The following is a 17,189-nucleotide window of genomic DNA, read 5'->3' on the forward strand; positions in this document are numbered from 1 at the left end:
AATAGGAGCTTGACTCTGACATAAACCACAAGCCATTGGAGGTTTAATTAGTGTTTGCAAAGATGGTAATCTAAACCCTCACCACACAAAATAACCCCCAAAACATTTTCTAATCGCACATTCATGATTGTGCATTTGTAGGAGATTTCAAGAAGGATTTGATAATTAAAAAATAAACATGCTATTAGGAACACAACGGGTGAGAACACTTATACGATATGATATCATTTATCTATAAGGGTCAGGGTTGTTTGTTTACTCTGTTCCAGTGAGATAAGCAGGCATCAGTCAAAATCTAGGAGGAGGCATTTTGATCGTTACATGGTAGATTTGTATTGTATTGTATAGTTTTGTATTGTATAGATTTCATCTTCTAGTCCCAAAATTGTGAATGTCTGGTAAAATTATTTCACAGACATAAACTGTGCCAAGCAAAAGGATGGATGGATGGGGTGGATATCCCTTGGTCTCTGGCGCTTGGTGTGGCGCCTGTCCGGCGTGCGGGGTGGGTGCTTGGGCGTGGTGGGCGGATGCAGGGGCGCTGGGGGTTGTCTAGGGTGAGGGTTGATCGGGGCCCTGGCACTTCCCCCGTTCTGCAGCCGATAGTTCTGGCGGATGGGGCCATGCCTGCGGGATCCTGCCTCTTAATTCACGCACTTATCACTTTGCACTGTAAATATCTTTCACCCTGGCACCTACATACTCATTCATGCCTCCAGGGAGAGTTGGGATGGGGACAAACAGTCCCGGCCTGGCTCCATCTTGATTTTAATGCATCACACACCAAGGTTGTGGGATGGATGGGACCTGTTGGGGGGGTGACGTGGCGCCCCGCTCTAGGTCTCCCGGTCTCCGCTCGTCTGCGTGGCTATCGCATGTTTGATCGGATTCGTGTATGGCTGGGTGTAATTGGGCGCGCGCGGGTGGGTGACCTTTGTTTGGCGATTGGCGATGGGGCATCGTAAGGTGGGTTGCCAACGGGCTCACACTCACAAGGGATTCACACGGTTACTGGGTCCTAGATCACAGGGCTGATTTGTGTACACTCCATCCCTCCCACTCACTTATCCTCTAGAACCCCCCCCCCCCCTTTCTCTGGTTAACAGGCCCCCCACAGGGTGTCATCCAGAAATACTGTACATCTAGCTGACGACAAACAACATATTCATAGCTAGTGTTGGTGTTCAATGTATTTCTTGTTGTTGTTAGTGTTTCTTCTGTCTCGCTCCCTCTTTTCTTGTTTCCCCATAACCCCTTCCTATTTGTCTGCTTTGTCTTAATAAACGAGGTAAGAAAAAGGATGGATAGAAAAAAGTATTGTTTTCGTTAATCATAATGTAAATTGGATTATATACCGTAATATAATATAAAAATAAAGAACGGAGCAGTGTTGTTTTTGGAAGCCGTCCTAATTTTTGTTTTAGTCTTTTGGACGAAAATACTTATTAATCTAAGTCATATTTTAGTCATTTCAAAATGTATTCATCTTCATCTAGTTTTAGCCGACGAAATCTCATACACATTTCGTCTAGTTTTAGTCAACACGACTCGACAGTTACTCAAAATGTTTTTGTCTGTAAAAATCAAAAGTTTTAGTCCTAAAATAAATATGATGTTTCCATCAATTTCGAATAAACATAGACAGATGAGCACTCATTGTAGCATCTACAAAGACAACACCAACTTGGTGATGATAGTACACACTCAGCAGAAAAACCAGTACATCATTTTCAATTAAACCCACCTGGAAGCCACGAACTGTATGTAAAAATATGTTGTCCGAGCGTTTAACACTGTGAAACCTGGGATTTTTTTTCTATTCTTGGATTCCAGCCAGGAGTTGCAAGCAATCAGTATTTCCCAGTAATTGCTAATTTACCAAACAAAACAGCTGAAGTGGGCTATTAGCTAAAAGCCATCTCAACAACTGGCTCTCCTCTTGATTTACTGACCAGAAAGCCAAGTGGCTCTGCTTTAGACTGGCCAGTGTTTTAAGAGGACGCTCGGGATTCTGAAGCTAATGCTAACACGAATGCTACGCAAACGCTAGGAATTACATTTAACATCTTCTTCTTCTTTTTTTTTTTTTTTTAACCTGTCCTGTTCAGCTCCTTGACGCGGAGAATGGCGATGTCACTGTGCCATTGGTCTGAACAGTTTTAACGTATCACATGGGAGTATGCCATACATCCATTGTGATCATTCAATGTACCTCGTTTATTAGGCAAAAGCAGCATACAGGAAGGGTTTATGGTGGAACAGAAGAAAAGAAGGAGAGAAAGACAGAAGAAGCACAAACAACAACAAGAAATACATTGAACGCCTACACTAACTATGAACATATTGGTGCTATCGTTAGCTAGTTGTATTTCCGGTTACATTTACAGTTAGTTACATTTAGCATCTTATAATCACTCAGCACAGACCTTTAAAGGCTAAAGCAGCATTGCAAATTCTCTATTCCCAAGTACGAAAACAAATCTTACCGTATTTCCAAAGAAGCAAGATGGGGCGCAGCCTAGCTTTAGACACATCCTAAACTCCGGTGAGGAGAGAGTCATCTCACGTTAGTGACATGGCCCAAACACTGCTACAATGCAAACTGACATACTCCATGTACTATATGAAAATGTCACGCATTGTAAATATATGACAGAAACAATGTACCTTTTCCTCTGGTTGATGTCTCGTCAGAAGAAAACTGGCATTTGTCTGGTTTTGTTCTACTCTCCCAAGCCACGGATTTAGCTCGTCATCATGATGTCATCGGCATGAAGAAAATGTTTGTTGACGAAATATTTTCGTTAGCGTCACTGTTGACGAAAACAACCCTGAAACTGAGTCTGGCATACGAATAGACTGGGCAAAGCTAAAGCTACTTTGATATAATATGTTCCCAATGGTTGTTTCATGCCTTTTTATTTACCGGTATTTATTTTTTTAATCAAAACCTAGTCAATTGGAGATTTGAATATTTTTTTTTCACCTTAATTTGTCATTGTGTCGCACAAAAAAAGCAAAGTTCAGTTTTTGATTTATCAAAATATTCTTCAACATGGGTAAGTAGTTCTTTTCGAAGCAGAAAGCTTGAAAAGAACTTGCTTGTTGTAGTTGTTGTAGCAATCATGTACAAGCTTGCAAGCTTGTACATGATTGCTACAACACAACACCCCAAACCCCAGCTTTCCCCATTAAGCCTTCTCAAAAATCAATTCAAGATGTTATTTTTAGATGCAACTAGTCACTACAAGACTTAGTTGTTCCCATTTCACGATTGGACTGCTGCTACTAGTGACCCTCTCAATTTTAAAACACTATAAAAAAAACAACAAACAAACAAACAAAAAAAGAATTAAAATATATTGTCAATTGCAAACATTACTCAGCTGTTCTGTTGCACTGAAGATTTGTAAGTTTTTTTCCCCCAACCCTTTTATAGAATATAACCTGTATATAAATAGCATCAAGTATTTCGTAGGAAAAAAATGACAGTAGTCTCAGGAAGCAATTATGATCAATACATGCCATGGAAAATGATCAAATTTATTAGACTACAGCAACAAAACGACTTAATTGCTATTTAGTGTGTATCTGTGTGCAGCAGAAATTATGTCCTCTATAAATAAAATCATAGCCTCTTTTTTTCCGTGTGTGTCGCAGGTCTGCTCACATGTAAAACACATTATAACTGTATTTTCACCTCAGCCTAACGTGTTTTGGAATTTGGCAGACTGCTCTGCACAAAAGTGAACACTAGTGTAGTGATGCTTTTTGATACGGTGCAAGTGACAATTTGGCAGATGAAAGTCTCTTTTTTTGCATCGTTGCAGAAGTGGTTTTAGTTGTAGCACGACGTAAAACTCTAGGCTAAGGGGAATTTGGCGTGCCTGCAATCATGTTGCAGACAGATATCTGCGCGCAATAATTGAATTGTATGTGTAGGTTGCTGTGTATGCTATTGTCCATCGCTAAATACTGTAAGTTTTGCTCAGGGCATGCAGATGTTCTGATAATGCCTACAGCTTTGGTATCAGCTCCTGGGATTTACAGAGCAGTTGATGTCATGTGCAGAATGTTGGGTGAAAAAGTATGTAACCTTCAGATACATTGCAGTCTTCCTGTTTAGATAGCTGTTAGAGCTTAAAGTTTATTTAGAGATGAGGACATGAACACAAAGTGTACTCCCAAAAAAACTTCAGAAAATAAGTAGTCAGGCTTATTGTACTTACAATATATACACTAATATAACTCTCACAAGATAATGGCTAATATTGCTCCTGGTCTCAGAGTTCACGAGATCTAAGCTATTTTAAAGTCATGTGAAGATTTTATATTTGGGGAGGGGATTTGCGTAGACATAGATGTTACACTTCTGTTTTAGGGTTAGCAGCAATACTATTGGATGAGGACAATCATGTATTAACTATTCATCATTTTTACACAGTTTGGGGTTCGAGACGGAGACGGTTTCAGGTTACAAAATATAATGATGACCCCGAAACGCAGTGTCAGCAATACAATTAATTTACGAGAATAAGTTGACAATGAGCGTTTTTTGTTTCCCATCATTCTTGAGGGAAATTCTAAATCAGGCTGCATAGGCAATACTTTTCGCCAAGATCGTCATCCATTGAATATGGTATGCCCGCCGGTGTCGTGCCAATGTAGTTACCCCAGTCAAAAATTGTTTCCCCTGGGCGGAGCCATATAAAGGTAGATATGTGTCTTTATTATTCAATCAAAAAAAAAAAAAAAAAAAAAAAAGTTGCTTCAGTCAAAATATATATTTTCAACCAAAAAAAAAATTGCTTCAATCAAAAAGTGTTTGACTGCAAAAATAAATTTGAAACTCAAAAAAAAAAAAGCATGTGAAAGCTATTTTTCTTTGATTTTCACTTATTTGTTTATTTATTTATTTTTTTTATTAAGTCAAGTTTTTTTTTTTTTTTTTTTTTTTTTTTTACTAAAGCAACTTTTTTGATTGAAGTAATGTTCATTTGTGTTTGGGCCACATTTTGCCTGGGACATTTTTGTCTTTATTATTCAATCAAAAAATAAGTTGCTTCAAAAAAAATATTTTTCAAAAAGAAACATCAGTTCGATCAAAAAAAAAAAAAAGGCAGAAAATTTTCAATCACAGAGAAATGTTTTTGAATGCGAAAAAATATTTGAGATTGAAAAATTTGCATTTCAACACTTAATTTTTCATCGAATAAGTTTTCTTTGATTGAAGCAATCCTTTTTGTGTTTTGGCCATATTATGGGTAGGACATTTGTGTCCAAATCATTCTGTCCCCAAAAAATTTGCTTTGATCAAAAAAGTATTTTCAATCAAAGAAAAAAATCATTTGAAAAATAAAATTGCCCTCCCCTAATTTTTTTGGGGAGTGAAAATTATATGCAAAGTAAATGACCATCTAAGGTGCTAGTCACATGGTCTTTTCAAAAAATTATTTTGACCCGTTATAAAAAAAATATATATATATATATTTTTCATTTAATTCATTTTTGTTGCAGTTTTGTTGCTTTAAAATTTTTATATATGGGCCTATAGGAAAATCAATTACATGCAATGACACTTTTCGGCCACCATGGGGGGGCCTGGCCCCCCTTAAAATCCGTTTATGCTTACGACATCATGTTAATTTTTACAAGATTTTTTCCCACTGGGTTTATTATAACAGTTTAATTTCTCTGATCGTCTTCATGCAACTTCTATATTTTCATACCTGAGATGCACTGTACACGCATGTCCCCATACATACACTACATTTGGATGCAAACCCAAGCCTGTCAGCATCACAGCTGGAAGGGTGCTTTGCTACTGTGACGGACGCTTTGTTTGTCAAACTATAATTATTCTCACCCTGCTAGTGCTTCTTTGTCAAGATGATGAGTTCCTTTCTTTTAACCACTGAGGAAAAGACACGAAGGGGGAGGAAGAGGCAACGCTTTAGTTTCACTTAAATTGCTTTCCCCACACACCGCAGAACTACTTTTTTGTTTCTCTTCTACAACAAATTACCAGTGCCCAACAACAATATCTTAACAAAACAGCTGTGAGAGAGACTTGTGACTTCCCTACTTTCACGTGGGTAGCCTACTCTCCCCTCTGATTTGCTGTGCAAGTGGTACAGTCCATTTAAAAAGGTGCCTGTCATCTCTGAAATGCGCTGTGTCCTTTCAACAATCAGCTGCCGGGAGCGCATTTCACAGAGGGGCTTTGCAAGCTAACACTCTCTCACAAACACACGTGCTTGCAGAACTCATATACGCAAACGCACTGACAGCCCCTCCGGTTATTCAAAATTCCACCTGAGGTGGATGACTCTGCAAGCGAAAGGACAAACTGCTACGAGGATTTAACTTGGTTTCGTTTTTACCAAAAGAGGGATTTATTTGTGGACGCCTTTGCTATGGAAATGCATAACTTGTCAGAATGACATCTTTACCGGATACCCCTATCCACAGGCGAAAATTCTAAAAATGATGGATGACAACAAGCAGCTGGCTCAGCGCATAGACGGGGCCATTCAGTCGGCAAGCCAGGAGGTGACCAATTTGCGCTCGGAACTGAGCGCTACCAGTCGCAGACTGACCGAGCTGGGGGCTGCTGACCTTTCCGGCAACATGCTTGAGACCGTGCAGCACAACCACAACGGTAAGACACAACAGTCTGCGTGTGGAAGTGTGTGCCGAGAAGTTGCAAGCATGAGGAGATGCAATCGGATGCAGTTGTGAACAATCTGACACAGACCACGTGCTGCTAACTGGAAAAAACAGTCAATGTGAGTGAGTCAGAATGAAAGAAGTGCCGTTTCACTCTGTTTGTGTCCACTCTCACCCGTGCCCTGCCTCCCTCCCTATGTTGAATAATTAACCTTTTGGACCTTTAAGAGGGGGTTGTGCTGCACTTTGGTCAGGCTTGAGTGGGTAAAGTTACAGCCTCTTTTTTGTCTCCTGCACTCGGGCCTGTCAGTCCATTCATTTTGTCCTCCACTGGCTAATGGATCTGTGTGTCCTAAACAGGGGGGTGGCTTTAGGGTTGCTGTGGGTTACTGTTACCGAGAGATGTTGAATAGTTATCAGCTATTTAGAATGTTGTTTTCCCGAGTCTATGTGTTTATAGACATATATATGAGTTGTTCTAGGCTCATTCCTACCATCATATACCCAAGTTGGAAGGCTGACAGATGTGCCTATTTACACATGGTTGGTGACATAAGCATGCACGGGTTACCACATCTTTTCAAATCTAGGCACACACAAATGTTCTTACTCTTGCCGTTTCCATAGCAGTCAGCTGCTCCAACCAGCTGTCTGTGTGTTCTGTTCCCTCCCTACTAACATATTTGAGACGCCTCGGAGGTCAAGCTACACCCATTCCAAAGAAATCTGCACTACTTCCTCTTTTACATTCACAAGGAAAGAGACCTTGCTATGCACTCCCTGAGTTGTGACAAAAAGTAATGTCGCTGTGGATCTATCTTGTAAGGAAATGTTGAACACGGGGGCATGGCACAGCTGGTTACTTTCAAATTCCACTACATGGCTATTGCTTTGGGTTCTTATGTTACTTTTATTTTTATATGTTGCCTTGCAATGTTTCCATCAACTCCCATACGCGATGGCACTCGTAGTGTTACCATAGAAGTGAAGGACGACAAGTGTTCCTCTGAGAGTGCTGATGTCTTGGTTCCCCATACAGTTCTGCTTGGGTGCTTAGATAAAATGTTGCCCACAAGGTTCATGTTCAATGTTGTGAATTTGTGGAGGACTCCTTGTAATAACTGTACCTTACCTCTTTTGACTTGTTTTCATGGCAAAAATTGTGTTTTTTTTTTTAAAGCAGATCTTTGTAGACCTTGGGTCCTGAAGAAGGTGCTTCATAGATCCCAGTTTTAACATCATTTATAGATGTTTCTGCTGTCATGTGACCTTTGTACCTTTTCACTTGTGGTGCAACGGTTAATTAATGAATTGAAAACTAATCCAATATTAAATTGATAAACTAATTTGATTAATCCTATAAAGGCATTGGATAACTTAATTTCTTAATCCTTGGAATCTCAGTCTCAGTATGAAATATTTTCAAGTTTCTGTCGTTCCCCATGAAAGCAAATTATCTTTGTGAAATCAACAAGACATTCAAGACATTTGAGTAAACAATGATCAACATTTATTCAGTTATTTAGATACGTTACTGACCAAAACAGTAAATCAAAGCGAATCGAGTGTTTTCCGCACTATCAATTTCAAATAATATACTATTTTTGAATAACAGGATTAAAATTAAAGCATTTATCCCCTATCCGATTCATGGATTAATTACAAAAGTAATCAACACTTTAATCAATTATTAATGTAATTGTGAGTCTCAGCCCTGCTAGCCAGCTTTTTGTAAGGTGCATTTATTTTTACTTCCTGCCTTTATCACCCCCCCCACCCCCTCGCTGGCGCTGTCCTTTACCACCTGAGGTGTATACGAGTAATGGCAGGGTCTAGGTGGGTTAGGTAATTTATCATCAGTGGCTACATTTGGAAGGGAAGTGTGTGCTAAGGGTCGCCGGTTCATTGCACAGCCGGCATAGTGCGAGTCCTGAGGGAAGAGCAGTTGCTTGTGCTACCCGCCACCACAACAACAGAAGCAGCAGTAACCTCACTAGCTGGATATCTTACTGCAATTAAATTGCTTATATCTAAAGGACACTATTGTTCCACTTGGTACAAAATATCAATACAAACTGCATCCCCGCATCTGTGTATACTTACACGGTTCAAGATAATTATTAGCTTTTGCATTTATCACCATATTATGTTATTATCTTTAATTATGGCATAAAAAGTACACTGCTGTTTTGACTTATGCTGCAATTCCCTGCCGTCGTACAAAAAGTATAACATGATTGTTCATTGTTATTACTGCAGTCACAGTAATTAGCCTGTCTGATCAAATGAAGATAATTTTTATGAGCAGTGCTTCTCTTGCAATTTCCATCAATTTTACATTCACGCCATTGTGTTGGAAATTCATAAGTGGTAGTGACTGGCATGGCTTATACAAAGTAAAGAATATTGTTTTTCATAGCCAATCTTTTAAATTTCCTGTCAAAATGAAGGCTTTAGACAATTGTAAATGTAATCGTGTATAACCAAGGTTATTGTGAACAAGGTGGCGTAGATAATTTCGCCTGTGGCTTGAAAGTGGCTAGAATGTCTTGCCGGAACTTGAACATGACATGTAGCAGTTGCCACGGAGTCGGATCTTTTTTTCTTTTTTGGGGCCGGGGTGTGTGGATGTGTGTGTGTGAGGGGGTGATGCAAAGAAAACTATTTTTCGCACCGTTATACCTAATGAAAGACAACAGGTCTCACATGCATTTGGTCAGTGTTTACCGAACTATCCCAACTGATCACATGCCAATCTGTCGGCCAATTGAGCAGACAACTGAGTACATCGAGGGGACTCATTAGATACACTACATAGACGGCGCTGGTGGACAGAACTCTGTGGAATAAATTAATAATAAATATCTGTGGAAATGGATTATGCTACACAAGCACTTTATTTGACTTCTTGTTACCATTTGAGTATGTAAATCTGACTTTAGGAGATGCGTGTGTGGCAGCCTGGCAGGTTTTTTAACATGGGGTTTTGACAGTTACCGTTATAGTTTCAGGATCAAAGCACTGTACCGGATCGTTCCAGCCCTAAATCTTTTACTAGTGCAGCATAATGGACCATTCCGGCCCACTTTAACCCCTGCTAATATTACATAACATGTTTGAGCAAATGCTTCCTGTAACTCACAGCTCACCATGCTTTGCCTTTCTACATGTTATTGTAGTCTGAATACTGCAAAGTACTTAAAGGGAACCTCAGATTTAGACTTGTAGGCTCTATTAGGCCACAATTGTTCTGTTTTACTAAAATATGTTATTAGAAACACATAAAATATTGCGGTGATTTGAAAATCTATAATATTTACTTCATGTTTTGACATACGGGGGGCGCCATGTTTTACGCGCCCAATGGATGCTCGGGGTGGTGATGTAGATTGTCACTGTCACTCGACGAATACTACTGGGTTACTACAATTCCTTCTACGCGGTGAGGCGTCCAACACATGCGCTCATCGGTTAAAAGCGGCGAGTACTTACTATTTGTGTTTTTATTGAGTCTTTTATTACCTTTTCATTGCCTCAAAATACTTTTTGCATATGTTTCCCTGTCATAGTTTTAAGCTTTGGGTTTTCTTGTAGTAGCTTTAAAGCAGATTATTGATCTGTTGACCATATTAGTCCCATAGCATATTTAGGCAAGGCAAGGCAAATTTATTTATATAGCACAATTCAACACAAGGCAATTCAAAGTGCTTTACATCACATGAAGATCATAAAAATCACATTTAAATCAACACAACATAAAACCAAGACAAAAGATCACATTTAATCACAGAATAAAAATAAATACATAAAAATAAAACAAAAATAAAAATAAAACAAAAACTACTACTACTAATAATAATTGAAATCAGCAATGGAGATAAGCACAAGAGGAATAGAAAGCAGGTAGATTGAAATATATAGACAGTTATGGATATGCAGTGCTAAACAAAAGCGTTTTTAGCCCTGATTTAAAAGAGCTAACAGTTTGAGCATACTTCAAACGTTCGGGTAGCTTGTTCCAGAGGTGAGGAGCATAATAACTAAATGCTGCCTTACCCTGCTTGGTTCTTGCTCTTGGAACATGCAGAAGACCGGTTCCAGACAACCTTAGGGGTCTAGATGTCTCATAGGAATCTAACAAGTCAAGCATGTATTTTGGTCCAAGGCCATTAAGTGTTTTGTAGACGAGCAGTAGTATTTTATAGTCTATCCTTTGACTCACTGGAAGCCAATGTAGCGATTTCAAAACCGGTGTAATGTGGTCCAGCTTCCTTGTATTTGTGAGGACTCTGGCTGCAGCATTCTGTACTAGCTGCAGCTTCCTGACTGATTTTTTATCAAGACCTGTAAATATACCGTTGCAATAGTCCAATCTGCTGAAAATGAATGCATGCATAAGTTTTTCCATGTCTTGTTGAGTCAGAAGCCCCTTAATTCTGGTTATATTTTTTAGGTGGTAATAAGCGGATTTAGTGACGGACTTTAGATGGCTATCAAATTTTAGGTCTGAGTCAATAATTACGCCAAGGTTTCTGACTTGATTTGTAGCTGTAAGTGACATTGTGCTAAGTTGGCTGCTTATCTTTGACCTTTCCTTTTTTGGCCCAAAAATGATCACCTCTGTCTTCTCCACGTTTAACTGGAGAAAATTCTGGCACATCCATTCATTGATTTGATGAATGCATTTACTCAGGGAGACTAAGGGACTATAATCATGTGGCAACACAGAAATGTACAATTGTGTGTCATCTGCATATGCGTGATAGGAGATGTCATACTGTTCCATTATCTGAGCTAACGGAAGCATATAGATGTTAAATAAGAGTGGTCCAAGAATTGACCCTTGAGGGACTCCACACGTGAATTTGGTTCGTTCTGACTGATAGTTTCCGATTGACACAAAGAAATCCCTATCATGTAAATAGGATGTGAACCACTGAAGAATAGTGTCAGTAAGCCCTACCCACTGTTCCAATCTGCTGAGTAGTATGTTGTGATCAACCGTGTCAAATGCGGCGCTGAGATCCAATAGTAGCAGAACAGATAATTTGCCTGCATCGATATTCCGACGAATATCATTTAGGACTTTGATAAGCACTGTCTCGGTGCTGTGTTGTGGCCGAAATCCAGACTGAAATGAGTTAAAAAGATTCTTTTGCATCATAAAAGTCTGGATCTGTTCAAACACAACCCTTTCGATAATTTTCCCCAGGAATGTCAGATTTGATAGTGGCCTGTAATTACTAATGGTTGAGGCATCCAGATTAGGTTTTTTTAGGAGAGGTTTTATTACTGCAGTTTTTAAAGTCTGAGGAAACTCTCCTGTTTGGAGAGAAGTATTTATAATCTGAAGTATGTCTGGGGCTATGCAATGAAAAACAGTTTTGAAAAAGTTTGAAGGAAGGATGTCAAGGCAGCATGTTGTGGGCTTTAATTTCGACACAATTTGTGTTAAAGTGGCATAGTCCAAGAGGCTAAACTGTCTAAGATTGACGTGGGGGACATTTTGGGAGGCATTTAGTGTAACATTTGTTAATCTGGAGTTGCACACAGTCTGTCTAATCTTTAGTACTTTGTGTGTAAAGTACTATAAGTACTAGATAGTAAAGTATAATTTAAAGCACCCTTATTTGATATTGCTACGTTTAAGTATTTTCTTAAGACATCTTTAGTATGTTTTGTCTGTATGCATCTAAACAAAACAAGCTGAAAGCGCGCGTTAGAACTTTGGGTCTCAAATTCGCCTCTTGTAGGGCATTTTGCCAGTAATTTTTTTTTTTTTTTTTTTTTGCTACTCTCGTGTTGTCTCATCTCGTCTTTCCTGTTCATTTTGCTTTTGCTGCTCGTTTTGTGAAATATGAACAGTGTTGTCATGCTCATTAATGTTCCTCTCGGGTTCAAATTGAAAGGGTTGAACAGATGACATGTTTACGTCGCTTGAGTCATACTCTGGAAGCCCAGCAACGTAACCATGTGACGTCATCGCCCTGCGACGTCAACAACAATGGCGACCCACTAGTCAAACTGAGTTTACAAATTTTATAAAAATGAAAACATCAAGAGGGGTTTCAAAATCAAATTATTTTAACTCTTAATGACATTTATCTTTTAAGAACTACAAGTCTTTCTATCCGTGGATCCCTTTAACATTTTGGAATTTAAATAACAACACTAGCTATTCTTTAAATTGTTGCGTCCAGCGAAAGATGCATTTTTCAAGTATAGCTAGCTTGCCTACTGCATGCTGCTATGGTAAAAATGGGCCTAGTAAATGTAACTCGCTATTGCAACGATTAACTGCTGATGCAAGCAAAGGGGCAGAAGTTTTTATTTAGTGGGTAAAGGGGGGTGGGGACGGGGTCATGCAAAGGGCCAAGTGTATCAGTGGGCCTCATTTTATTCACACACCCCTCACAACTCCAAAAAAGGAACAGATATGGTAAAACACGGCTGATAATGATAATCTCCAAAATTGTGCACTACAGTACTCAGTCTTTACACACTTTTTCAGAAAGTATCATCTACGTTTTGCCTTTTTAAATCTAGGTTAAAGACCCACTTTTGAAAGTCGCTTTTGTGTCTTACTAGGGTAGCCTGGTTTTTAGGGTTTTATTTTTTAATTGTTGTAATGACTTTTAGCGTGATGCATTGTTTTTTTTGTCTTATTTTTTCCCATCAATGTTATTGTAAAGCACTTTAAGAATCTGCCAGGTTTTGTAAAGGCCATATAAATATGAATTTCATTTATAAACAAATTTCTGAATTCAGTGTGCTGGTTCTCTAGGTTAAACATCTGTTTAGTCAGGGCTGTCAATAGACTTGCAGGGACCCGGGGACAATGGACCATTATAGGCCCCCCCCCACCCCTGCCACCTGCTTGTCACGACAACATACGCAGTACTTTTAATGCTTTGCAAGCAATGACGGTGTAAATTTTCAAATTATTTGAAATGGACATATTTAACAGACCGTAATGTGATTTGACACAATATAAACAATTTCCATCTATTGTCCCATGTAGGCTACAATACAACTGAGAGTGCTATGCCTGCCTGCTAAGCAACAAAACAGTATAACTAAACATCCTGCCCCTCCACATCCCTGGGGTTATCAAGCCCTCAAACAGTATATAATATATAATATATAAATATATAATATCAGTGAAATCCAGTTTTTGAGCAAGCTCACACTTAATGGAGAGCATGGCTAGGTTATTAAAGGGCAACTGAAGACCTTTCCGGATTTTGGTATAATTTTATGAATATAAACTTTGGACGAGTTCGCCAAAACAACCATGACATTATCAACACATAATTGTAAGGATAATTTGCGGGTTTTTTTTAGGTTTTTTGCACTCCGTTAATGGTCCCTTCGCAAACCCGGAAGTGTGACGTAGGCAACAGAAGACTACCCACAGCTAGCATAGCAGCAACAACGATGTCAGTGATATTTCCACCAAAGGTAACCATTCAGGATCGCTCTTTCGTGACGCTACCGATGGCAAAGGCTCCCAGGAAAGATGAACTACAATTAATCCCTACATGTTTGAACCTGAGGCGTCAGATGACGGCGATTTACTTGACACAGCAGATGGCGTCATGACGCCAATTGACAGCTCGACACTTCACGAACGGGAGAGTGAGTGGTAAGTCCAGCATCGTGATTTTTTTATTAGAGAGAATGCGATTACATGGTTGTATATTTTTCCATCCTCTACACATAGCTAAAACTGGATATTAGGTAATGGGACAGCTCCTACCGATCTAAATATGATAAAGCTAGCCCAAATGTGGCTAAATGAATGATATGTTATTGATATTTCAAAATAAATGACAAAACCATTTTATTTTCCAGGTGTTGCTGTAAACCGTCAAGTAATTACCCTTCCAAGAGTATGCCTGTGTCATCAGGAGATCCCAGACGTGAGAGCCAAACTTGAGGAGGCTGAAGCACTGACAGGGGCATGAATTACATTAAAAAAATAAAACCATAAATTGTTAACAACATTGACACATTTTATTGTAATTATATTACATTCTGAAAAAATATTCAATAGGCCACAATAATAAATGATACCAGATTTATGTTGAATCAGCATTAGCTTTCGTTGTCAGATTGTGACACAACATATAAGTTATACCAAGCACACAATGGCACACATCAAAGAGCATAATTTTAGTAAGCAACACAAAGTTAGGATAGCAACGGACTAGCACAACATTGAAAAATGATAATGGCAGTGGGAAATATGTATTTACTCTTTTCTGTAGCATGAAGTGATCTCTATTCAAAGATAATGCATTATCATTAAAATATGAAGGTAACTAGATTTTTCTTTTAAAAAATGTGTACTGTATATATGACTAGTCTATGATTTCATGTCATATGACGGCCCCTGGCCGTTTAACAGTTAATTTCTGAGATTTTTCCAGTCAGCTGATCGTCGCCTCCACCAGCTGGCTGCTTCCCCTCCCACTGTGACGGAAGCTGATCGACGCAGGACGGACCAACGACGTCGCCGCAGCTGATTGGCCAAGAAAAAGGCGCCAAGCTTCATAAACCTGCCGCTGTCAACGTTCTAGGAGGTCGCAATTTGGCAGTATTCTGTCGCGTTCCTCCTCGCTAGCTGTTTGCTCGCCATTCACGCTCGTTTGCACTTTGATCGCTAGTTTGATACACTCCCGCTTTTTTGGTGAGATCTTTTGTGTTTATTCGTTATTGGATCGTTTTTGTTCACCACTGTAAATAAGAGCACTGAAGCAAGTAAGGGTAAGTCGCCATTTCTGTTCAACCCGTTTTCTCCTGTTTTGTATAGAGTAGGAAGTTAGGTTAGAAGCTGTCTTTTCTTTGTTCCTTTTACATGATCAGGGCTTAGTTAGCGGGTGGGGTTTAAGTGTAGTTGCTTTTGTTTGTTGTTTTGGCCTGGGCTTACCCTGAAGTCACGCTTCCTCGGCATTTTGTACATATTCATTGCGAGTTTGATTATTGTGTAAATAAATTTGTGTCCACTTGTCCATTTGTGTGGATTGTTTTATGTTACGCCTTTCGCGAGCCATCTTTGGCACGTAACATGTCATCAAAATTTGCTACATTTATTTCTCCTAAGTCATCGTCATCTGAAGTCGCAGACGAAGAAATCCAGCATCTGGCAGGCTTCATAGGATCTCTTCAGTCGACATCGCTGGACACATCACTTGGGTCATCATATGACTCGACCCACTCTCTCTTGATTTTGGGAAACTGGGTGGCAACTGACTTGCAACGCTTTTTTCATCGTGTTGAGGGTTTCCGCCACTTAATTTTTTATGTTTGGCTTCCTGGAGAAAAAAAAAAATCACAGCAGCATGAAAATATTGGATGAATCCTAATTTTAATTTAATAATAATTTCTTGGTGATCAAATAATAATGCCCCAGTCATAGCAGCATCTATTTGATGCTATTGTTCCCTCTTCAAATAGGCAGACCTTGATGTTGAAGTATAACAAGTTATTGTTTTATTGAGATGTATTTGATACATTAGGGCCTGACAGGTGGATTGTTTTGTTGTTATAGGCTTTATATCTATCCTGTGACAGGCCAAAAAACAATGAGCCGAGGACCTATTTGGTGCTGGGGATATTTGAATTTACATAACACCTATTGATATAGTAATAAAATCACATGAGTAGACGACATGTCAGCCAACCTATCTACTTATGACAGGCCAACAGCAAAAAAAAAAAAATGTCACACTTCAACAAACAGGCAGTAGGCGTCCCCCTCATTTATCCAAAAAAGCCATTAATGTTCTACTTACGTCTTTGTTAAACCAAGGTTGCATTGTTGTAGGTTTTCAAAGCTGTCGTGGCTGAAATGATGAAAACAATGAGCCGATTGCGGACCTGTATGCATGCTAACAAAAATGGTCCAAACCTTTGCTGAAGTTTTTTTTTGACCACTCCTAGAGTCTCGAGTCTTCCTGTGAGTAATTTATCGCTACACATCGAGATGGCATGACGAATGCCGCGAGTAAAACCCAGAAAATGTTTGCAATATATGGCGAGGATAGCGTGGTGCTATATTTCCGTGTTCAGAGTGGTGGCGAGGCTTCCCGGAAGTTACGTCATGAGGTAGGGGTCGGCAGGACGGCGCGTCCCTCGTTGCTATGGTGTTGCTATGGTGTTGCTATGGTCATAACTCAAAAACTACGCGGTCAATTATTATTATTATTATTTTTATGTGACTTTTTGAGAGAGCGAATGACGCATTTAATACAATTCAACTGAGTAAAACACTTAAGAGCGAAATCTGAAAAGCCCTTCAGTTGCCCTTTAAGCCTGCCCTGTGATATAGTGGAGCGTAGGTAGTTTTTTTTTTTTTTTTCTAAATTATTATTTTCATTTTACTGAAGGCTCACTCTCCTCCAGCTACAGTCACTGGCAATAAGGCGTTATATTGCTGCCTCTATTCTGAGCGAGCATTTTTAGCACATGTCCTGCTCTTGCTAAATTTCTGCGCTCGTCAGTTTTTCTCTGCACGC

At 39.3% G+C, this 17,189-nt stretch overlaps 1 protein-coding gene across 2 annotated transcripts in view; it reads left to right on the forward strand.

The window, feature by feature from the left end:
* LOC130912490 (kazrin-like) overlaps positions 1-17,189 on the forward strand; it is a 230,061-nt gene that overhangs the window by 97,243 nt on the left and 115,629 nt on the right. For both annotated transcript variants that reach the window (XM_057830614.1, XM_057830615.1), the window contains exon 3: positions 6,472-6,661. In XM_057830614.1, coding sequence (XP_057686597.1) covers positions 6,472-6,661 — 190 coding nt within the window. The remainder of the gene's footprint in view (positions 1-6,471; positions 6,662-17,189) is intronic.

The sequence above is a fragment of the Corythoichthys intestinalis genome, chromosome 2, assembly GCF_030265065.1.
Source record: "Corythoichthys intestinalis isolate RoL2023-P3 chromosome 2, ASM3026506v1, whole genome shotgun sequence".
Classification (NCBI taxonomy): Eukaryota; Metazoa; Chordata; class Actinopteri; order Syngnathiformes; family Syngnathidae; genus Corythoichthys; species Corythoichthys intestinalis.